The sequence below is a fragment of the Onychostruthus taczanowskii genome, unplaced genomic scaffold (genome assembly GCF_017590055.1).
Source record: "Onychostruthus taczanowskii isolate IOZ18803 unplaced genomic scaffold, ASM1759005v1 scaffold5, whole genome shotgun sequence".
In the NCBI taxonomy this organism is placed as follows: domain Eukaryota; kingdom Metazoa; phylum Chordata; class Aves; order Passeriformes; family Passeridae; genus Onychostruthus; species Onychostruthus taczanowskii.
The window spans coordinates 14,121,510-14,146,037 of NW_024502568.1; the positions used below are offsets into that span (position 1 = coordinate 14,121,510).

General features: G+C 43.2%; 1 protein-coding gene across 3 annotated transcripts in view; it reads left to right on the forward strand.

Annotated features, from left to right (window-relative positions):
* Positions 1–24,528, forward strand: part of GRK5 (G protein-coupled receptor kinase 5) — a 156,629-nt gene that overhangs the window by 72,473 nt on the left and 59,628 nt on the right. For 2 of the 3 annotated variants that reach the window (XM_041415749.1, XM_041415750.1), the window contains exon 3: positions 23,458–23,570. In XM_041415749.1, coding sequence (XP_041271683.1) covers positions 23,458–23,570 — 113 coding nt within the window. Of the gene's footprint in view, positions 1–23,457; positions 23,571–24,528 lie in introns of those variants that run through there. The other variant, XM_041415751.1, reaches the window with a different exon arrangement.

Below are 24,528 nucleotides of genomic sequence, written 5' to 3' on the forward strand. Positions count from 1 at the left end.
GTGGGTGTCCATGGGGCACTATAACCTCATTATCTTCCATGGAAAAAAAAACCCCAACCAACTTCTAAAAATATTGTCTATGTCAGTATTGTCCATGGCAGTGTGACTATGAATCAGTGGTCAGAGCTGCAAGGGAGAATTACAGCCTTTTCTCCCTGTTCTTTGCCATGGACAGCCCCAAGTCCTATGACTGGCACTAATGTCTTTTTTAGAATCTACATCAAAGTCTCCTCAGGGTGCAGGGACCTTTCTTATGAGTTAAAAATCAGCTTCTTTAGGTGAGATCTTAAGGAGTGAAAGGAGGCAACGTGGAGTTTCAAACTCTGCGGAGGAGCTGCCAAGGCAAAGGTCACACAAGGTTGTGGTTACTCCCAGTGTGCTCTGCAAAGGGCTCTGTGCACCAGCACAGGCTGGGATTACAACAGGGCCAGCACAGAGACAGGGAAGACATGGATCCACCCTGTAGCCATGTGGTTTTCGCAAGTTTTCTGGCACTCACTGGCCTCTGTTCCAAATCCTGAAGGAGCTCTGATGGAGGCCTGCCATCCCCGTTCAAAAAAAAAAGGGATGGGATTGTGTTCCCAACAGCAGCGTTGAGCTAAGTGGAAAGTAACCATCACCCACAACCAGTTCCTTTAAAGCACCTATAGACTGAAATCTACAGAGGGCTCCATTAGTGCTCACTGTAACTCTTAGCATTGGTAGGATATTCCTTTATTTTCTCCTTGTTCATATCATATGAGAAAACTTGTCCTTCTCCATCTCCAAGGACTGATTATAATATTTTCCCAAACCCCCGTGTTCATTGCAGGGGATAGGACTAGATGACCTTCAAAGATTCCTTCCAACCCAACCTTTTCCACGATCCTATGATTTTAGCCTTCTGTCTCACTCATTGCTGGAGGCTGATGATGCTAAATCACATCTCCCCTAAAGCCTTTATTCTTTGTGTAAATTAGCTGATAGCTTCCTTCTACTGATGCAAGTCAAAACAATGCTTTAGCTGGCAGAATTATGTGGAATTCTGCCTCATCTGTTTTTTGCCTCCCATCAACAAACTCGTATTTCCCTAACAAGTCTTCAGATCTGGCAGTTTTCCAGGGTTTCCCTTTTTGGTAGGCAGCAAGAAGGAAGGGAATCTCATCTTGCTGCCAGCTCACCCACTTACAGCATGCATTGGGAAGGGATCAGAAAGCCTTTCCTTTGACTGCCTCAGAGAGAGAAGGCACTGGGAGTTCAGCTGGAGGCTCTGCCTATGAGATGTGGGTCATCAAGACAAATTAGAGAGCAAACTCACCCCTTTGCTTTTCTGCCGTTTTTACCCTTCATTTAAGCAAATTTAGGTCCTGGTAATGCATAGACAGCCCTTGAAAGGGAGATATTGTGTGTATCTCCCAGGCAGGTGCAGTCTGAGTTCCCTGTCTGTGCTCTGGTGCAGGATGGAGGTACAGTGGCAGGAGAGGGAACATTCCAGTGGCCGTGATGGCTGGCCCTTGGCCAGCTCTGCCAGCCTGGGTGCCAGCTGTGGTGGTGGGTTTTGCATAGCTGTGGGTTTGATACCAGGCTGGCTTGCCAGCTGGCAGCGTGAGTTGGGTGACTTTCAACTCCACAAATGCCATGCCAGCATCTGTTTCTCATCCTACAGCATTCTAAATAATGCACATTTCCAGCTGTCTTCCCCTTCCTTCCCAATTCCAGAGTGCAGTTTGAAGGTTTCATGCGTTGCTCTGGGATGCATTTCCAGGCTATGCAGTTGGCATGCAAAAAGCTGATCAGGGGGCTGTAGGATTTGATGTGAACTGTCCGTGCCCTCATCCTCCAGCACGGATCAGAAGAAATCCTCAGCTGTGAGGAGTCCTACAGCTTGTGGAATGCGTTAATTAAACAAGAATCTCTGGAAGAGGTAAAGTGGTAGAGGTCCTCTGCAGATAACTTGGCAGCTCCCTAATACAGTATTCATGGCTTCAAGTCTCTCAGGGAGAAAAAAAACCCAGCTTTATAAAAGGTTTTTTAAAGACCTGCTTTCCAGTAGGAATGTATTTGAAGAACGCAGTGAAGGCTGTGGAATCATGCTGCTCCCAAGCAGAGGAAAGATTAAATTCCAGTGCTTTGTTTGGGGTAAATTGCTGACCTTTGTCTTCAGCATTAAAGCCATCTGAAGAAAACCATTCCTAGCATGCAACGAGTTGCTTTTGCTGGATTCTTTCCTGCATACAATGTAATAGTTTAATATGAATATAGCAGGAAATAAGGAAAATTGAAAGCATAATTCATTTTGAATGGCATGATGTAAGAGGTGATTTCTTTTGAGGAGCTAGAAGGCAGAGGGATCAGCATTGAATATTTTAAGTAGGCTCTTGGAACTATCCTGTAATGGATTTCCCCATCCCTCCCTCTTCTTAGGACCTTAAGTTCTATGTTTCCTCCTAGTTCTCTTTTTTTATTTATAGACTTTAAGCCTTAATCAGGACAGTTTTACTTATCAGGTTGTAAAAATCCTTTATTTCCTGTCCCAGAAAGTCAATAAGTGTCTGCTTCTTTAGCTCAGTAACAGTTCCCCATTCTGCTTTCTGAGCAGATTTACTCAATATCACTGCAATTTCTACTCACCAAGCCAATGTCTCTAGGCACAAACTCTTCCTGCCATGTTACAGCTAAGCCTTTTCTACAGCAGCCTTACAATTCCCCAAATTTCTCCTCCCCTTCAGAGCCTGGGAAAGCAGATGGACTCTGCAGGATGACCTGGGGAGGGGCAATGAAATCCAGGCTGCTGGAGCTGAAATGGGGAAGCACATTCCAGAGGAGACGACCCTTGCACCAGGAGTGTTTGCAGAGCTCCAGCCACACCACCGAGCCAGTCTGGAGCTCTCCAAGCCACTGCAGTGACATGGCCCGGGGCAGGGGGACAGCAGATGTCTGCTATTTAGGCTGCTATGGTGTGAGGTTTTCCACTCAGCTCCCAGCTAATGACAGCCACGGGAATCCTGTGCAGTGCAGGGCTGAGCAGGCACCCGGCAGGAAAATCCATTGCAAAGCATCCTGCTGCTCTCAGCCATCTGAAAGGGGAGGTGGCGCGTGGGAAGCCAGCAGAGGCAGAGTCACTGCAGAGAGGTCCACAGTCAAATGTCAAGCCCACAGTTTCCTCAAAAGGAGAAAAGCACTTGGCAAATCCAGCCCAGCCCTGAACCTGAGTGACAGAACAGCCTTCTTCAATCTGGCTTCCCATAAGTGCTGACTTTTTCATTGTGTTTTAGTAAATCAGTTTTATTCCTCACCTCAGGCTTGAAAGCTCCAGTTAATGTCTCTGCATCCTATTGGATTGGCTTGTCACTCAGCTGCCCAGGAGGGCATCCAGTGATATCCAGATGTGATGTCCTGTCAGAGCTCTGCATGTGAAATGAAGCTAGGGATGGTGTGGATCTCCCATGGAATCCTTGGGGTCAGAGAATCAGGGCTTGGCATTGCTCTGCAGCTTCTGTTGCTGAAGAAGGGGACGGCCATGTGGTCAGTGTGCTGTAATAAATAAAGCTGACCTATCTGAGAGAACTGCTGTGGGCAAATAGCTCTCTGTGGCCTGGAGGAGGTTATCAGTCAGCACAAGGAATGTGGACTCTGGGTCATATTCAGCCCTGGAATCAAACAGATCAGGATTAAATATCTGGGAAAAATAGAGCTCTGGCCATGGTAAAAGATCGTGCTTAATTCAAGGCAAGGAAAAGTGAATACAGAAGCTAATGAATACAAAAGTGAATACAAAATACAAAAGTGAATACAAAAGCTAAGGTCTCAGGCAGCATGAGACAAGTAGGAAAACATTACTGCCACCATAAAAAAGCCATCATGAAAAGGCAAGATCAAATGGAGAAGAGCAAAACCAGCACCACAACAGGCATTCTGGTTTTGGGCTGGTGCAAGTCCTTGTGATCTTTTGACTGAGTTAACAGAAGCTGTTTGCCCAGGGCCCTTGCCATTTCAGCCCGTGAATTACAGGAGCAGCTAATGTTTCTGAGAGGCTTCCCCCAGCCTGAAGAGGAACGTGCCAGGGTGTTCCATGCTGTTGCCCTTTGCAGCTGGCACAGACTAGCAGGCATTTTTTATTTCAAAGTGTACATGCACTGTCATTTCATGGTGTTGATCTATGCTACTTTAAAATGGAATGCTTAGAAAATGGATCGTGCTTGGACCTCCTGGTCTCTAATTTGCAGCAAGTGAAATTTATGCTCCTATTAATTTTAGAGAAAGGTTGTTTTAAGGCATTCTCTCAGGCATTTATTCTTATTATTAATGATCTACTGTAGTTCTTTGAAATTTCTGCTCTTACCCAGGTCTCAACAACCAACTACTCATGGATAGTCAGGCTTGTGGGATCCAGAAATGAATTAAATGCCATATAGCTGGACTGATGTAGAGCTGTGAGATGTGATGTGATCCCAGACATAAGTAAAAGGTGGTCTCTGCCTTAACTGTGGGCAGCAACAGAGTTTGTTAATCAGTGATTTCTTGCCTTCCCTATTTATATTTTTTGTCAAACTGTCATATATTCCAACTGAAATGTGAATGCCCACATGGAAATTTTAAAGCTCTGCCCTTGCTTACTGAGCTTTTCACAGTCATTGTGCTCCTCTGAGTACATGCTGAAAGACATGGTCTGTACCAGGTGTTTTCAGTTATTTAATCAGAAAATTATGTGAAGGCTGGAGTGAAGAATACAGGAAGATCTGATAAAAAGCTTAGGAAGATAACAAATTAAAATGTTGTCTCACAAGAATGCTGAATTGGGAAAAAAAGAGAAGCAGATCATTTCAATTATATGAATTATGTGATTTTGAGATCTCCACAGTACAACAGTTCCCATTGAAATCAAGGGATTTTTTTATGAATTCCTGGACTATCTTGCAACATTTGTAAGACTTCACAATGATGGATGAAGAGGGGAATTGTCTGAATAATGTGCTACAGTACTTTCAGTGGGGCTGTGCCAAGGGCAGCACCAGGTGACAGGATGGATGAAATCAGGCTGGTCAACACAGACACCTACGGCAAAGGGAGCGTTGTCTTGGGTCTGTTCAGTGCAAATATCATTTGTGAGAGTTGCAAGCAGATTATTCCACACGAGAGCCAGGTCTGGCCACTCTTACTGGTCTAATTAGTCTCAACTGATGAGAGTAACCAAAACCAGTTTTCTTAATTGTGCTGGAACTTTTACATCTTCCTTCTGTCATATTTTTGCTGACTTCCTGCCAGTATTTGCACAAGCTGTTGTCGTTGAACAGTGTAGAATGGTTCTGGGGGAAGTAAGGCAAGTCAGCCATGCTCACCATGTTGACTGTGTGATTCAAAAGTGGTTTGGCCACTCCTAAAAAATGAAGAAAGAAAATTCTCCTGGTCCTTGGCAGAGGATAAGGTGACAACTTTCCAAACACCCTGATTTCCTTTCGCTTAAAGTCCGACATCCAAAAAATGGGGAGGCTGTCGTCACATTTATGAGTGAGTTCATTTGAGAGCACAGTGATCAGTCAAGGGAAGCAGGCCAACAGGACAGGGTGGAAGAGAGACTTCTTGCAGATGGTTGTTTGGTTTTTCCCCCAGGGGACTTAACTAGGACAGTCCAAGACAAAAGACGCTTGCTGTCATCCACAGCAAATGCTCTCCAAGTGCTCCACCACATTTGGCAGCTGCAGCCAGGGTCGACTCAACTCTTGATGTTGCCCAGGGCTATAAATTCTGGTCTGTGTAGTTTGTTGTGAGAGGGATTATCAGAGGAGATCTTTTACTTTAGCTTGTCTCTGCTCTGCTTGGACACTGCAGCCTATATGGAATTTCTTATTTAGAGTAGGATGTTAAATGTAGTGTCCTGGCTGAATTCCAGCCTGGGTGTTTATATTCTGCTCAATTAAATGCCATTGCTGGATCATTATGTGAAAGCAAACTGTGGTGCTTGTCCTTTGCTAGTAATGTATATACCCTTAAACCTGATTTATGGAGAGCCAACCAACCCTCCTCTGAGGATCACAAAGTCATGATTCACATCAATAATGATAGTGTGCACTAGACCAGACCTTGTGGATTCTTTTTCTTGTTTTTTTCTTTGTAATCTCAAGGTTTATTTTCTTGCTGTTGCAGTATTGTTCTTTTCCTACTGTGTTAGTGTCCCTGAGTTATCACAAGATGTATCTCCAGTGAGCTGCTGTACTACAGGTCCACAGAGTGGGGTTAAAAAAGCCAGATCTTTCAAATCAGGGTAGTTTCTCAAATGCATATTTCTTCAAGAGGCTTGTTTAGTCTGTTTCTGGTTTGCCAGAACATGTGTTTTTAGGAGTCTCCTCCTTTCCCTGTTTAAGTCATGATTCTCTTTCTCTACATCAATAGTAACAGTCAAACCTGAGAAGACTTGGAAGGTGTCTCTGACAGGGGTCCAAAAGCAATGGATATTTATTTGTGTTATCTAAACCTTTCCACTCATCAGGGTAGGACTGCCCTGTTTTTCTGTGTTTATTCAGTGCCTAGCGCCATGCTCCCCTCCATATGTTCTTGCTCCTGTGCCATGATTAACCATTAGCACAGTAAAATAATCTTTATTAGTAATAATGCTACAAATTATTACTAGGACGAGAGAATGAGGAGATATGAATTTACTTTCCCCTGCATTGCTTCTTTAGGGGAAGGTATCTATTCCCGCAAGGCAATTCTGCAGAGATACAGGAGAGATCTACTCCTGTCTTCTCTTTAAGTCTTGCATCAGGGGCTTAGCCACGTTTCCCCTCTTTGCATACCAAAACCCAGGTATTTATTTAATTTTTTAAAGTATTGATTGAATTATCTCATTTTCTAGGTGCAAAGAATAGTGGAAATTGTTGAGCTGTAGAGCAATGGTTTGACTCAGCCGTATCAGGTGTACTGACCTATTGAAACACAACAAGAATCCAGGTTTTGCTTAAAAAGGATGTGTGCCATGAGATGGAGAACCAGTTGCAGATCTCATTAAGGCCAAGTACATTTATTTTATTTTTACCTGAAGCATGATTAGTTCAAGCAGCGAGTTCCACAGGTTATATTTTTAGATACTCCTGGGCTGAGATGAAAAACATGAAAGCTGGTCTTTTCCTCGCAGCTGGGCTGCAATGGACAGAACAAGAGAAATGGTTTCTGAGGGGGGACTGATAGCTCCAGCCTCCTTCCATAAAGCAGCTGGAGGCTGGAATTCACACATGAAGGACATGTCTTTGAATGTGTTCTGAAAGCAGCACGACAGAAATGTTGTGCTGTGACTTGCATAACATGTAGCTCCATTTCCCAACAGTTTCATGCACACTGTTACTGGCAGAATCCAAGACCACAACAATGGCAAATTCACATGGGAACTAAACGTGCCCAGCCAACCTCAAGCTGCCTTCAGATCCCTTGACTGAGGAACACTGGAGCTATTTTTTTCTGATTTTCTGTTTTTTTCACACGGGGTTGGGCCCATCCAGAGGGTCAAAGCTGTGTTAAGGATGATGCTGGTCATGCACAGGCAGTAAAATGATCTTGCCCTGCAAGTGCTACTTCCTAAGTTTTCTTCTTGACTTCATCTCCACAGATGAGATCAGTGGAAAGGAAGATGAGGAGGGAATAGCATGGAGATTGCAAAACATGCTGGGAGAAATGTACTTTTCCATGCATGTCTTGCTTGCTGGACTGCACATTCCACTTTCCCTGATGACAGTATTATGTGCTGGGTTTTGCTGGTAGCTAGGCAGCTACCCAAAGCAACAAATTCAGGTGCCAATGAAACTTTCCATCGACTGAAGTGGGTTCAAGGGCAGCAGTAACAACTCACAATTCAGTCTCTTCTGAGGCCACAACACAAGGTCCCATGCAATATTTTTAACTGCAAATTATTCCAAAATCTCTCTCAAAACATAATCTGTACTTCATGCTGCGCATCTGTACCAAGGATTTAGAAGAAAAATGGGTTATTAGTACCTAATTTACATTTTATGTTTTATGCTTCCTGGCAAGTTAAAGCTGTGGTCAATGGTTCGGCCCCAAATGGCCTTTCATTACTCAGGCTGTCCAGACATTCATAACCTTATGAGTCCTTCCCAAAGAGGCTCAGATTTATGCCAGAGGTATTGGGAGAAGAGAGTGCTCATGTGGAATATGTATAATGTAAGAACTGAATGGAATTCAAGGAAAGGAAGGTAATATTAATCCCCGATAAACTGAGAGAGATGCTTAATTATTACAAATCATAAAATTATACAAAACGTTGCATGAGTCTTATGCAGTCACTCTTATTTTTCCTCATCTGCTGTTTTATGTTTATCTATTTAGGCTAAAACTCTGGGAAAAGAAGCTGCTTGTGTTTTGGTTCCCATATGACCCTCAAAGATAGCATCCTCTGAGAGTTTTGCAGTCAGCATCCAGTCAGGCTCCCAAGTCAAGGTTCCCAAACACCAACAGGCAGGACAGAAGTGGCCCTGTAACACATGACAAATAATAACAACACTTCTCCCAAAGCCAAAGCTTCTGAATATGGATTACTCTTACTGGTGGGCTGGGTAGCACCATCCATTATTGAGTTTGTCTAATAATGGACATTATAAGATTAAGATCTCACCAGAGTTATGTAGACTGAAGTTTTCCATGCTAGATATTTTCTGTGCTACAATTTTCCTTTTTTTTCTTTTTTTTTCCCTTCTTTTTAATTTTGTTTTATTAAGACTAACAGTCTGAAGGTGGAAGCCAAGATTGATCGGAAAGGCAAAGAAGTGTCATCAGTCTGGTGAGGGAATGAGCACTGGTGAATTAACACCATTATAGCTATTCCTAAAATATCCAGGCTAAGTATGAGATCTATTGCAGTTTCAGAGGATGTTAGTTCCATTGCACATTGCTGAGGGAGCTGACAAAGTTTAACTGCATTTTGCTGCAACTCAGTGATGCTGTTCATCCTCTCAGTCAAAAATGGAAGAGGCCATTTAGGGATTTCAGGGAAGGATCCCATCTTATGGATCTCTCCATACTCTTCCCTCCAGTGAAAGAAAGCAGCCATTTCAGACTGAGAACCTAGTCTTGCAGATGTCTCCCAAAGGGTGGCACTTGGAGAGCTGTTGCAGAGTTGCTGGTGTGCAGTGAATCCATGCTCCACCTGCACTGCTGCACACTGTCAGTGTAGGACAAATGCTGGGATCAGATGGGGGGAGAAATTGAGACCCACTGTCTAAAGAGATTGAGATTGAGTGTAGAAGTGGAGGAAATCTTCTTAGTGGAAGCAGAATGGAGGAGCAGTACTGCTGGAGAAGATGGCAAAAGTGAGAAAGGGAAGGTGAAAGAAAAAATAGGGGAGTCATGTTCCACAGAGTCTGTAGAGCCCAGGATGATGAGCCAACACAATTTACTGCTTCTTTCCCAGCTCCCAGCAGCACAAGCAGATACACTGACACCCGTGTGTCAGCCCTGCTGGTATGGGTATCACTATGAGTGTCAACATGATGGAGTTTCTGTTTCAAAGAAAACTTAGGAAAGAGCTCAAGAAAAACTGTGTTAAAAGAACATTCTTCGAGTTGCCAAGTCGAAAGTTCCCAGCCTTTTGTGTAAACTCTTCCAAATGAACAAGATTTTCTTCACTGGTCCACAGCAGGTTTTGTTCTTCAGTTTTTCTTCAGTTCCTTAAAAGCTTAGAAAATTAAGCATGCAAAAATATGTGTTAAAACAATGAGCACCTAAAATAAATTTTGAATTAAGGCTGCCTATGCAGCTTAAATTCATCTTTCGGTATATATATCAAATAATTAATTTTCTTCCCCAGGAGCCCTGATGCAGCCAGTTCAAAAGCCTGAGTTAGTCTGGGGCTGGAACTGGGTTGTCTAATAAAGGAGCATAGAATGGCTGACTCATTTACTGCATGAGGTAAAAGGTGTGTGATAAATTTAAACGGGGATTTGCAGCATCAAAGGAAATGGTCTCGTAGCAAAAGCAATTGAATAGCATACTAAGGAACTGGACAGGGATAGATCTTATGTGATGACAGGCAAGTCACTTAAAATTAGTTTTTCACAGTTGGCCTCTAATTGTGCTTTTTTCCATTTTCTGAGTAGCTGCCTTGAGATTTTTGGGTCTTGGTTACAAACGTGTCCAACTGAAGCTAATGGAAGATTGGCTTTGGACAGAGAGAACATAATTTAAATCTAAATACACAGAAAATCAAGTAACACCGATCAGTGGACACTTTTTACCTTAATCTTCATATGTTTCAGTTCCCCATCTGTCTCCCAAAGGTGGGGTGCAAATAAATCCATGAATACACCTGAGGTATTTAAAGGCTGCGTTGGAGAATGTCACAGAAAAGTCTACGAGGAAATGAATCACTGTGTCTCCAGGGCAGGCCTGACTGGTGTGCAGTAAATACATTCCAGGGCCACACACTGAACCAGAGGAGAGCACCAAACACTGAATAGCTGCTCATTATTAAGCACTGTCCGTCCTGTGTGCTGAATGAGGCAAAGGCCCTGTGGGAAAAGCAGTTTGCAGTGATGTAATTAAAGACTGTACCAGAACGCACACACAGTGAGCAGTGGCATTCAGGCTGCACCAGCAACTTTAATTTAGGCTTTTCCTAGGTTTTGAGGCTTAGCTTTGCAACCTCAGTCGTGTTCCTTTAATAATTTGGGGTGCATCGACGTAACACTGCAGCTGAATTCTTCCTTGTGGAATATTATGTCTTGTAAAAAAAGATATTCTGTAATCAAAAGTGAATGTGTTGCATGACTTCCTGTTTGCTCCCCATGCTGCTGTGGATAATTGCCTCTTTCCTGCGGGTGGAATGAAGACTGTTGAAGTCCAATGGCCTCAACCATGGGCTGCTTATTCAATGTGGCATGTAAGCAGCAGGGATTTCCTTGTCCCTAGCTGGAGACCTGCATACTTTACCTCTTCCATGCAAGTAGGATGAAATTAATCAGTGTTGGTTTTCTCAGCAAGCAATGAAATTTTAACCACTGCAATGTCTGGGGAGGAAGACTCCTCAAAGGGGACCAGGAGAAAATGCATGAATGAGAAGTTCCTGCCAAGACATGAACACTACACTTGAGTGTGTCTGAAACGTTGGGTGCAGAGAGTAAATAAGCCCCATGACAGGTCTAGCCTAAATACCCAGCACTTCCATGGCAAGTAGCCCATACTTTCACCAACCTTGGCATCGAGACGAGGATAATATTTTTGCAAGGATGAACTGCACTTGAACAATGTCTCTAATGTTTCAGTGTCAATGCAAGCATGTTTTCCTTTCAGATCAGCCATGTGGCTCTTCTTTTCCATCCCTTTCCCCCTTTTCCTTTCGGAGAAGTGCATTTTACGTGTCTGCTGAAGAGGAAATCCCTGTCTTCTGTGGAGTTCCTGGGTTAAGGACCCAGAAGACAGTGCACCTCAGTCCTGGGAATGGAGCTGTTAAACCTTAGCTGATGGTTTTCTTCCAGCCTCATGCACTGTGCTGTGCTCCTATGTCCCACTCATACAGGAGAATCTACCCTCTAAAGTGATAATTACACACTGAATTCCATTTTTAGAGAACTCTCAGCAGCTGTTGCACTGACTGATGAGGTGACAGGAGCAGTCTATCCACGCACATGGATAGACACAGAATATTGCTGGTGAAGCCACAGCTTGCTCCAAACATCTGTGCACCAAAAAGCCACATACAGCATCTGCCCTACCCATTCTGGAGTTCAGCAGGAAAGTACAAGCACAAGAGGCTACTCTGCTTGGTGGAATTGAAGGGCCAACCCAAACCTAAGTGGCTGCCCCATAAAAGTCATCCTTTTCCCCATGTCTGAGCATCCCTTCATTTGCAGACTCAGAGGTGATGCTTCACACAGAGGGAAGGTGGTGGCACCCAGCTGAGAAAAGGCAGCGTGAGCAGTTGCACAGTTCTTATTTTTGAATTCATCTATCTCACTTCCTCATATGTGCTTGACAAGAATACCTTGGGAATGGATTTCTCATGTTGTTGTGAGGCTGCTTTACCACACCAGAGTTACTCCTTGCCGTGTGTCGCTCTGGTATGAAAGTTTATGAGACAACCAGATTAGATTTCAGTGTACCCAGCTGATATATTTGAGCAAAGCAATTTCTTGGTGGGTCAGCACCTGGCTGGAAGGATTCTAAAGAAGGCAATCTCAGTTATTCATTTATTTCTTCAGATCCAACATGTTGAAGTATCCTCTTCCAAGTGAGAAGTAAAATGTCTAAATACATTTTCAGCATCTAAATATCCTATCACTGCTTATGAGGTAGGCAACCCTACTTGAAGTTCCCATTAATTTTTCCTTCTGAAATCTTTTCAGTAACTTTGGAGGTGATAGTCTGGTCTTCTTGTTTTGCAGATCTGAATATCATTCTTTTGTGTTGCTGAGTATTGGTATGTTGAAATTTAGGAAACAGAATGAGGGAAAAACACTTCATAAGGGTAAGATGGTTTTCATATGACAGTGTAAAAATAGACCAAGAAATGACCAGAAAAAAAAGAGATAAACTGAAAAAAATCAAATACTAGAATAACTTTTAAAACTGCAAAAGTTTTCACATATTTTCCCCATGACAATCCAGTTTTCATAAGATTGAAGTGGAATTTCTCTCTAAAATTGGTTTTTCTTTTTTATTTTTTGTTTTTGTAGACCTAAGTAAGACTGGTCATGGTTTTTGTGTCTGGACACAAGCTGCCACACCCTCTGCATCCATCCCAGTAAATTGCTATGAAGGGATCCCTGGTACTGCAGACTTCTGTCAAAAAGGAGAAAAAAATGCTTACCACTGGCAATGCCTCTCTTGCACAAGTTACTTTCAGTGCATTTGGAGTTTCTAAATGACTTTAAAACCTCCTTTCCACTCCTCCTATCAATTTTACTCAGCAGCTCAGCTCCTTCACACCCACTCAGAGGGGGCTGTCTCTCAGCAGGCAGTCAAATCAGCCTGTCAATATAAACCAAGGCAAAGTCAGTGTCTGTATTATTACAAATGAGCCACTTGTACTTGAGCAAAAGATCCAGTTAAGTGGTAATTTAGCATGTTGTCACAGGTCAGTGGTACCCCTTAAAAATCGTTGAGGATTGATTATGTTTTTCAGTATATTATTGTCTCTGATTACTTAGGTTGGTGGTTGAGCTTATTGTGCCATTTTTTTAAAGGTTGGGATTGACAAACACTTATAAAATCAGTGGAATTTTACCAGTGTGGGGTTTTGTTGTACTCAAAGCTTGGGGTTTCAAAACATCAGGAGAAAAAAATGGAAAGAAAAATACCCAAGAAAATTTAGCAATGAAGTAACAACTAATAGCATCTACTCTTCTATTAAAGGATTCACTAATAAAAAGGCTGGGATGCTTAGGACTTGCAGTGACTGTTGAACGGCATGCAGAGTAAGTAATGCCTGTGAATAGTTTTATTATGTGCCTGTCAGTAACGTGTGCTGCTTAAATATGCACTCAGAGTGACTGTGCTGGTGGTTCTGTGCACTCTGCCACTTACTGACCTGGTAAAATTTCATCTTGAGAAAGGAAAGCTGCTTTGCTTTCTAGCTAGGCTGGTTTAGAAGTCAAAGAGTAGTTTTGCAGAAGTCTTTTCGTCTTAAGAAAGTGATTCACAAGATGTCTGCATTGGTTTCCTGGAATCGAGATGTTTATTTTGTGCTATGTACAACAGCAACAGTTCTGTAGATTTCATAACATTAAACATTCAAATTGCAACTTCTACTGAAATTTTCTTTCAGCATGCATTACCCAGAATGTCACCAGGCAGGAGTCTAAATAACAGCACTAGACAGAAAATAAGTTGGGTATTTCAGTTGAAAACTTTCAGACTGGGCATAAAAGTCCCAAATAAAATAAAAAAAAAATCTAAGCAGCTACGGTCTTTGAGAACAAATCATCCAGTTCTGTCATTCCCATCCAAGGCAGAACAAAATGAGAACAACTAAGTGTTTGTTCCCCGAATTTCACAGGGTGTTTCTGAGGTAAGCTTTCATATTTCTTTGAGGGATTTTTTTCCAATCCTCTGGCCTTGCGGCAGAGACATTGTTGAAAGTCATTTCAGAAGATAAAGGCAAACTCTTTTTCTAGCCAGGGTGGTGGTCAGGGTTTTGGTGTGGGCAGCCCTTCCCCTGGGGCTGCACAAGTACCACATGAAAGTGCTGGGAAATGTTGGTGGGGCATCTTTTGTGATCAGTGTGAAGTAGTTTGGAAGCCCACCCTGCCCTGAATACCTTTGTGACTGGCCACAGAGGCAACTGTTCAAATACTGTGCTTGGGAAACCTCACCAAAGGCACTGATCCAGGGCCATGTGCTTTTCAAGTGTAATTTATGGGAATGGAAAGCAACTTACAAGTAGTAATGGTAATTTTTTGACTAGAAGTGTAACACACCTGCCTATCTGTCTGTCAGCCAGTCATTCTATCTCCCTGCTCTTTTTTGCTTTTTGTTCCCTTTCTATTCACTGTTATTTTAACTGGCAGCCAAATGTAAAATAAAGGATATGTTTAAGAACATGGTACGTAATAATTTAAGTTAAAAAATAAAGACTTTAAAATATTCCCCTTGCACATTTGCAGTCCAGATTTCCTGGCAATTAATCCTGGTGCATGCATTTCCACTGTCCTGCTGGTGTTGACTGTGGAACTGAGAGAGAGAGTGAGTGCTTTATTCATGTAAATAGTGCTTGACAGAGGAGAGGTGGGAAAACTGAGGTGGGCTTGATCAAGGAGCAACTGGAATTGATGGGAGTCATTCTTTCCATCTCAGTTGGTCAGAGCTTAGTGCTGATAACACCAAGGTTGGGAGCTCCATTCGCATATGAGCCATTCACTTAAAAGCTGGAGTTGATAGTTGGGTCCCTTCCAACTCAGAATATTCTGTGCTTTCAGCAGGCCATATAAGCCATTCACTTAAAAGCTGGACTTGATGGCTGGGTGCCTTCCAACTCAGAATATTCTGTGCTTTCAGCAGGTTTAACCAATTATTGGCAGCAATTATTTGTTGTCTTTCCCTGCACCCCATAATTCACATAATTTTTGCTTCTCTGATTGAGAAGCTGAAGCATTAATGGCACACTCCATCTTCCTCAGCTGAGCCTTGACCCTGCAGTTTCTGCTTCTGAGCACAGGGCTTGCTCAATGACTTTTATGGAAGGGATGCGCTTGCCTGGGAGAGTAACTTTTACAAGATACCAGAAGTGTTGGGGGAGGGCTGGAATAATTCAGCAGAGTAGCTCAGATTTTGTTAGGATGAGAATTTGTCTTCCACTGGCAAGCAGCCTGGTCCCAGGGCAGAGCATTTTCACTTTGCCATCTAACTGTGCTCCTGGCACAAGGCTGGATGACCAAACGTCTCCCTTGTGAGAGCTGAGGGTCCCTCCCCAGGCTCTGGATCCCACTCCTGTTTTCCTGTGCAGTGATTATATTGAGCTCACAGGATCTTGTTTGATCCTCCTCCTGCTGCTGCTACAAAAAGGGTGGGTTGGTTGTAATCCCTCCTGTCAAAATCTTTGTCCAAAATCAACAAAGCCACAAACGCGTTCTGGTTCAACTGCTCGTGCAAACATATTTATGCAACTGATTGAAGGATTTGACTTTCAAATAGAATTCCATGAGCAAAGCTTCCATGCAGCTGCTTTCAAAAAGCAAATGAGAAGATCCATATGTATCACTGAAGTGTATTTAACTGCGAGTTTGTTCCAATATTCTCCAAGCATATTTTCCATATCGGTCCAACTGGACGGTTTCCATCTCCAGTGTAATGCTGCTGTGATGTGTGGAGTTTATCCTTGTAGCCTAATGCCATGAAAAGAGTGGAAATAAGGGAAGTTATACAAAGCAAACACTGTCTGCATCTGAATAATTACATTAGATGTTCGATGATCAGGAGATTAAATTTTGTTTGTTTTAAAAAAGACATCTGACAAGCAGAGAAAATTAAGTTGGCAGGACTTAAAACCAGTTTGGGGTAATTCCATTGTCTCAAGTAAGCTTGATTGCATTCTTATTTTTAATTAATTAAACTTAGATAGTCAGTGCCAGAACAACTCTTGCTGTAACAGCATAGATGAGGGTCTCCAAGTCTTTTGTAGAAAATCCTAAATTCAAATGGAAAAAAATTAAAGGAAGGCCAATAAAATGTTTTCCCCCAGTACTTCATATGTTAGGTCTAGAGCTTTCCTCAGCAATGAAGGGCTGGTTTGAACTGCAGAGCAGGACAAGCTGCTGTTTAGAATAAGGAATCTATCAAGCCATTATCTTGTCATAGGTTGTAACAATTTCCATGTTTTATTAAAAAAAAAATACAGAAAGCAGTTGAAATATTTATGGTTAGAGAGAGTGTGCTTTTGCCACCAGCAGGAGAACTTCATCACAGCCCTTGGCTTCAGAGCTGCTGTCCGGCACCTGCACGGCTCTGGAGCTGCCAAGACAAACACTCCCTGAGACAGAGGCTGCGTCGTCGTTTTTAATCTCTCTGAAGTGCCAGGTGAAGTTCTGGAGCAGTATGGTGGTTCGCGGATAAAAAGACTCCGCTGTGCTCTCCTGGACTAAATTTCCGCTCCGGGAGTTTGCGCTGCGAGCAAATAGCCGGGAGCCACGGGGCCGTGCAGCAGCACTCGGGGCTCCCTCCCACACTTTAATGGACTTTTTCTGGCCACGCTGCTCGGAGGCAGGCAGTGCCATTAGCCCCGTTTTATAAATACACTGAGGTCTGCAGGGCACAGAATATTAGTTGTGCTGGTAACTGAATTCCCACGGGAGCCTGGATGCTTGTATTAGGCTTTTATAACATGACTTGCTGCCACAGTTTATAGGAATTTTTGAATGAACTGAAATGTGACATTTTTATTCCTGTGTTGTGCTCTCCAACCATCTGGCTTGCCTCACTTTTTAAATGCATTGCTGGAGGCAGGGCCAGTGGAGTCCTCAGCATCTTAACCACAAGTTGCCATTGTAAAACAGCCCCCTCGCTCCCCAAAAAAACAAAAAAACCCCCAAACCCAACAAACCCCAGAAAATAACAGGCAAGAAGGACAAGGAACTTCCCCCCTGTTGCTTCCTCCTATTCCTGCAATATTCCCAAATGAAAAAGAGATCCCTCTCTATGTTACTGTACAGGTTTTTTTGATCAGCCTCTGCAGTTTAAAAAGCAATATCCCTGTTTCTTCATCAGAAATGATCCCATATTTTCAGTTTCTCAAAAAGAAAAATATTTTGAAAAATATTTGACATGTTTGCCATTGCAAGTACCAGGGTTCCCAGCAAACTTTATGAAGTCCTAACTGGCCATGACATTTCCAGGACTGAAGACCATAGAAAATTAAGAGTAAAAAGGTAGTAAGAGGGTCTTCCGATGTGTTAATATGGCCCATCTTGGGGTTTTACTCTTGAACAAAAGGATTATCTTTTGTATTGAATCATTTTTATTAGAGATGGAAAACCATCTTTTGTAGAATGCAAGAGCTAATGTTCCAGCTTTCCAGATCATTCTGAAATACAAGAGCAACACAGACACTGTTAATAATGCAATCAAAGCAATTTAAATCCTTTTAAAACATCCACAAAGGATCCTTTGATAAGAAGCAACTTTCATCAGCCTGAAAGACTAGGCAGTTTAATGTGTGCTGTTTATTAAGTTTATACATAGACAGTGGTAATTCCACTTTTGGCTGGAGAAGAGCAGCAGTAAATTATAAGACATCTTTATAAGTACCAGTGTTAGACTTGCTGGTTTAAAATGAAAAATGTATTTATATTAATATAGCTCTAAATGGGGTTATTCAGTGCTTAAAGATGCAATTTGTTTTCCATTAGTACTCTGAATGGACACAAAATAATTCTGTGAACCTTAAAGGATTTAGTCTTTTTTTTTGACAAAAAGAAGGAAATTGCTACAAGTGCACAGTGTATGATGGGCTGTGAAAGTCTGTTTAGTTCAGTTGTGCTGCATATTCTTTAATCTTGCTCTTAGTTCCTGCCTTTGTCCTCCTTTTCATTGTGTGTCCCTGTAAGGAAACTCACATAAAGAAAGCAAAGATGGGCAAAAAAACAGAAGTGGTTTTATATTTGGGCTGGGCAGGGTAGGATTTCTTTTTAGCAGCATCTCCCTGAGTTTGATTGAGGAGTGAGACGTGCGATTTTGGGACATTTTTAGCAGAAATTTCCATCCATCTCACAGATTTTGGGGATCACTTTGACAGACCCCAGCCCCCTGGAAGAAGAAAGTTCTACTTTTGGTGTGCCAGCATCTTAGGAGCTGACTGCTACTCCCTCGGGCTCTGATGCTGCTGCTATTGCCCAGCTTGAGTGTAGAGACTGAGGCATTCAAATGCTTTCTGCCATTAATTTGGGGTGCTTTTTGTTATTCTGGGACAAAGCAGGTGAGAGGGAGAGAGCAGCAGACAAACAATGGACTTGGAGCAGCATCTGAGTGGCTTTGGTTCACCTTAAAGAAGAAAAATCAGGAAGGGAAGATGAATTCTGATCTGGATCACTGAGCATTAAATGAACAATTAAGTCTTCTTCCATCCTCTTTGAGGGTTCCAGGTGTTCGTTTGTCAGTTGGTTTGTTGGTTTGTTTTTTTGTGGGCTTCTGTTGTTATTGTTGTTTTGTGGGGGCTTTTTTAGGCAGCATAATTACTTTGCATTTGGATCTTAACTCATTTTTCATCTGATTTAATGCCAAGGATAGCAGGGATCCAGAGGTCAAGTCCAAATGTTCCCATGCAGCAGCATGGTGCATGTCTTCTTGGCAATTCTCCACGCATTCCTTCGGAAAATCTGCTCTTGGGATTCCAGTATGCTGGAAAATAAAATGTTACTTAACAGATAGTACATAAATACAATTCTTGGCCACACCAATAAATGACCAAAAAGCTGAAAAGATGTTCCTGGCTTTTGTAGACTTTAAAAGTGAGGTTTAAACTGAGCTCATCCCTCCCCACAGACATCCACAGGAGGAAGCCTCACCAGCTGAGTGCAGGGCTTGGATTTGCAGCTCTTCAGAACGAGTTGCAGAAGTGCAACTTTTATAGCAGTCTTACTTAGACACCTGCAGTTTACACTGAATATCATAAAAGATTGATTTTCAGCCAAGAGTTATCACACAGTTTTTCAGTCCATCACTAACCCATCAAAACGCACAGGTGTATTGCAAATGTGAAAGAGAAGGGGGGATCTGGTCTCTCTGCAGACCACTGCTTCTCTCCAAAAGGTGGTATTTTGAGCCAGCCAAAAAAAGAAAGGTATTTAAATGAGAAATTTGGACAAAAAAAAAAATCTTCACAATACACAGGAAGGTTTTTATGTAATTAAAATATTAGATTTTCTCCCCTTTTAATTGAAAGTTGGGGATTTTGACATCAGCAACTCTATTACCTTGTGCTGAGCTTTTCACTTCATCAATGGAATGTTTTGACTGGTATGAAATTTTGTTAATAGGAATATTTTTCTTAGGCATGGGCTCAGATATTTTTCAGAGCCTTACCAAAATATCTGTTTGGGAACAAATTTGGCCATAGGCTTTGAATGGTGACAGCATGACGTGTGCAGGTGCAACTATTTCAGTATGTTCTTTGTGCTGGCTGCTCCTGAAATTAGTATTTCAATACATAAGCTATGAAGTAAAGGGAAAAATGAGTCAGTAGAATTATGAATAAACATTATTTATCTTTATTTATCTTATGAATGTTAATTATGGCATTTTATATAATACCTTTTCTATATTAATCTGTGTTGTTGCTCTGTCAGGAAGATGGAGAATTCACTTGCATGTGTGCATTGTTTGCCAGTGATATTTTCTAAATAAAGAGTTTGGCGTCAGTGAGAAGTGTCTGCTTTCCCAAGACTTTGACCCACCCAGCTTTTCATCCCCATTTTGGGTGACTTTGCAGGTGTTAAACAGGATGGCGCTGAGGCAGGAGGGTCTGACTACCAAAGATATCACTCTCAGAGCTGTTTTAGTTACACTTCATCATCATAAGCATATGGTTTCACTTCCAAGTGTTTAACATTTCCATTTCCTCAGGAAATCATTCCTTCTATTTTTTAAACTTTTGAAACTGGATGGATGTTTTTACTGGCAGGCGGAACGAGAGCGACACAAGGCTCAGCCCCAGCCCAGGAGAGCCCCTGGCTGCGGTGCCCGCCTGCCTCCCCATCCTGCAGCAGCTCCTGAGCATGGCTCGGGGTGCTCCAGCTCCATCTCTGGGGTGCAGCACGCTGCTAAAACACTTCTTGCTATAATAAAACCATGCACTCCTTTTTCAGCTTTAGCTGAGACGTGTTTTTCTTTCTTAGTCCGCTCCGGCCCATGTATCCCAAGAATTAGTTGAGTGCAGATTCCTTTAGCTGACTTAGTGAGGCCAACAGCACGATCAGGGCCTAAGAAAATAATTTGTGTCACCTACAAGGAATGAAAGCATTTTTGTCGTGTATTTATCTGTGTTGGTACATCCAGCAGTTCAGTGCACATGACGGAGGCGTGGATGGCTCCAGGGAGCTGCTCTGGCTGTTGCATTTTCAGAGATTATTTCTGGTATTTCCTTTTTCCTTCTCACGTGTTGGCCAAGTTCTGTAGAGTAGGAGGAAAAAAGTCCATGCTCATGTCTTATTTATGTTGTGTTTATCCACTTATGTTGTAGTGTTTAGCTCCTTGTTTTCTTTTCCTGCTATACTATGAAGAACAGTTATGGATGTATAATTTGCTCATTAAGTTACGTGTTCTCACTGGCCTGTTTGGTAGAAGATCATCCTCTGCTACATTGGGTGTCACCATGTTATAAGAACTTTGATAAACTAACTGCATTTTGTACAACAGTTATTACTGTCCATCAAATGATGTTGTACAAGAGAAAATATGGAGCAAACCAGCTGATTATTGTGTTTGTCTCTTTTTGGTTTACTCTGTTATGAATCCAAAGAGTCTCATTCCTTTTTTGGCATGGGGAAGCTTGCTGTGGGTCTGGGCTTCTGGAGGGATTGAGTCCTACCACCAGCAGGCCGTGTGCTGCTGATATTCAGGGTGGATGTTTTATTCATGCCCTCACAAGAGTTAGTTAGTCAAGGTAGCAGAAACCAGCATCAGGCAGATGTAGTTCAACCTTCACACCTCCCAGGAGAGCTCCCCTGAGCTGCTGAGCCTCTGGCATCGTGCCGGCCTCTGGGATGTTTTGAGTGGCTGTTCTGATCCACTCTCCTGACTCCTTCACTTCCCTTAGTGCTGTACATGCCTGCACACCCCTTCAGCAGTTACGAACTAAAAATGCCACTTGGTCAAGCAGCACAAGCTGGCAGCACCCACAAGGACACCCCAAGGCTGCTCCGTGTCCCAGGGATTCCACTGGTTTTCCCACCACACCGATCAGTGCCATGATGTTCCATGCTGAAGGCTCCATTTCAGGCAAACAAAGCAGTGCCAGGGGGTGGCTGCGATAATTAGATTGACTGGAGGTCAGGTTAGGATTTACACAGTGATTTTGATCCAGTTTTGCTTGTGAGAGAGCATCAAAACATTGCAGTTTTTCAATAGATTGAGTGAGATCCTGATCCAAAATGGAATGGCAGTGCCAGCGAAAAAATACTTCTGGCATGTTGTTCCAAACTGCTTCAGAAGACCAGACCAGAGCAAGACGACACTGAATTCTTGTGAGAGACCATCAAAACATTGCAGTTTCCTCAATAGATTGAGTGAGATCCTGATTCAAAATGGAATGGCAGTGCCAGTGAAAAAACGCTGCTAGCATGTTGTTCCAAACTGCTTCAGAAGACCAGACCAGAGCAAGACGACACTGAATGAAAAGCCCATTTCAGCTATCCCCAACCCATGTCTCTAGTGACCACTAAACCAAGTTCCTGATGAAGTGCTTCAGGAACCAGTTCCTGAGGTACAGCAGGTGCTGCACTGGGCAGGCTCCCTGCTTCCTCTGACGAGAGGCAGCCTTGGCTGCTCCTGCCCGCTGTCACCCAGCTGCAGCGCAGAGCTCCAACACCTGATACAGCATTTTGTGTTCAGTACAAATGTACCCACAGGGTGGGGAGGCCCTGGCATGGGCTGCCCAGAGAAGCTGTGGATGCCTCATCCCTGGAAGTGTCCAAGGCCAGGTTGGTTGGAGCAACCTGGGATAGTGGAAGGTGTCTCTGCCCATGGCAGGGGATGTGTAATTAGGTGATCTTTAGGATCCCTTCCAACCCAAACCATTCCATGATTCTATGACAATTCTGGTTCTGCCGAACGTGGTCCCCAGGGCACCAGCTGAGATGAGCAGCTCCTTCAGCTAGGTGCCTCAATGGCCAAGGGAAGCTCCATCACAGACATGTGCCTGCACCCATGGAGTGGGAGGAGCTGAAGGACATGGGGGCCCAAAGCAGAGGGAGAATCAAAGACATTTCAGGAGCAACTATAGGCCCAAGAGAGAAATAGCCAAGGCACTGACAACTTGTGTGGGTTTGGTATGTCTGTTTGCAGTGCTGTGTTATGTGTTTAGAAGCTGGTTGTTTCCATAATAACAGCAAGTGCCATATGGCAGCGAGGAGGGTGGTGAGAAGAATGCCTAAGGAAACACAGTATGTTGTTTGACATGTGTGTACTTGTAGAGGAATAACGTGTCTCAAGCAAGTATTGCTGCTCCAAGCAGGCTGGGGGATTTTCTGCTCTCACCAGAAAAATATCCAAAGCCCTTGGCATTTGTGCTGGTGCCATGCCAGTTAATGATGCCTGCCCTTCATCCATATTCTCCTGCTGATAATCCTTGTGAGGGACAAAGGACCTTTTACTTTACTGTGAGTGATGGTTGTGGATGCACCAGCACAAGGCAATGGCATTTAAACATGGCTTTTAAGGGGAAATACAGTTCTGTGAGGAGTGCTGTGTTAAACTGAAATGAGCCAGATGCCATATGCTCTATCCATTCCTTAATGCTCAGCAATTAAATAGCAGAAATTTTGAAATCTTTGAAGATGCATAGTTTACTGTAATTGTTCAATAGAAAGTAGGCTAAGCATTTCCAGAGATGTGGGGCACTTTACTGCATATCTAGGAAGCATCCAGGAAGGACTCCACAAATTCCAGCTTTTTCTGCCCTTTAATGTATGACTCATGTTTCAAGGACTGTAATTTGCTCCCCACATTCCCACCAATACCACCAGTCTGAGCTACACCTTTGCATACATTTCCACCACAGAAAAATATGAAATTGTTTTTTCATAATAGCTGAATGGCTTTTGCTTGACCTTTACCAACATCAGCCCTACAAAATTCAGCCTCTCTTGAGTCCTAAAGCCATTAATTATATTTGTATTTAGATACCTGAAACGTGGTGGCAGGGAGAAGGAGGTTGTGCTTTGAGGCTGTAGTTCTGCACTCATTCACAATGCTTTAAACTCATGAGCAACCCAAAAGGCAGAGCTGTTCTCGTTTTCATGCTTCTGTTCTTCTCTTTATTGCCTCTAGAGAGAGATTACTGCAGCATATGTGAAAAGCAGCCCATTGGAAGGCTTCTCTTTCGGCAGTTCTGTGAAACTCGGCCCGAGCTCGAGTGCTGCATTAGGTTCCTTGACTCGGTGGTAAGTCAATTCTTGTGGTATTTTGGGGTGCTTTGCAATGTTCCCCTGACAGAGGAGACTCCTCTGACCCCAAGAAATCGCTGTTTTGTGGGATTTTGTGTCTGAGAGGGACAGGGCTGGTCCCAGCAGCAGCCCAGCACCACTGGCAGCACAGGGACACGCAGGGCTGGTGCCAGCCTGGGGGACATGAGCCAGCAGAGAGGGGTAGGGACAGTCACCCCCACAGTGCTGCTGTGGCCTCCCTTCATGTCAACACCCGAGCTGCTGAGCTGCTGTGAGCAATGTCTGCTGATGGGGGTGAAGCTTGCCATGCTGGGAGGCACTGGGAGGAAAGGGAAGTTGAGAATGGACTGACAAGAGAGGATGGGGAATGTAATAATCCTGATATTCCTTAACAAGGCCTTTCATCCATAGAGTTCAGGATGGTTCTCAAAGGACACCCTGATAATCACCCTGTTTTTTTCAAATAGGAGAGCAGGAGCACAAGCTACATAAATAACTTGACTGAGGTCACTGAGAAACAAATCTGCTCCATTTTCCACCCCAGTGAGCCATCAGTTAACCCAGCCACTGAGCATCACCCCCAAGCCCTGGGGGACCTGACGCTCTTTCCCAGTGTGGCAGCACTTGGCCATGTGTCCTGCCAGCTGTTCACAGTGGAAAAGTCTCTCAGTGACTTCTTTTGCTGGGAACCTGGGGAAGGGGAGGGTGTTGATCACCCAAAAGGTGAAATGGTACCAAAGAGCAAGATGAATTTGTCACTTGTGAGTGCCCACAGGGTCTCTCTCCCTGGCTAACACTGACAGTCAGAAGGAGAACAATGCATACCAACAGGAATAAAATTGTTTTGTTTGCAACATGGTGAAGCTACTCTGAAGTATAGAGAAATGTGAGGATTGCAGTGAAGCTGTAAAAGTAACAGTCTGGAGAGGACATGTGGTCTCTTAAGGTTTGTTAC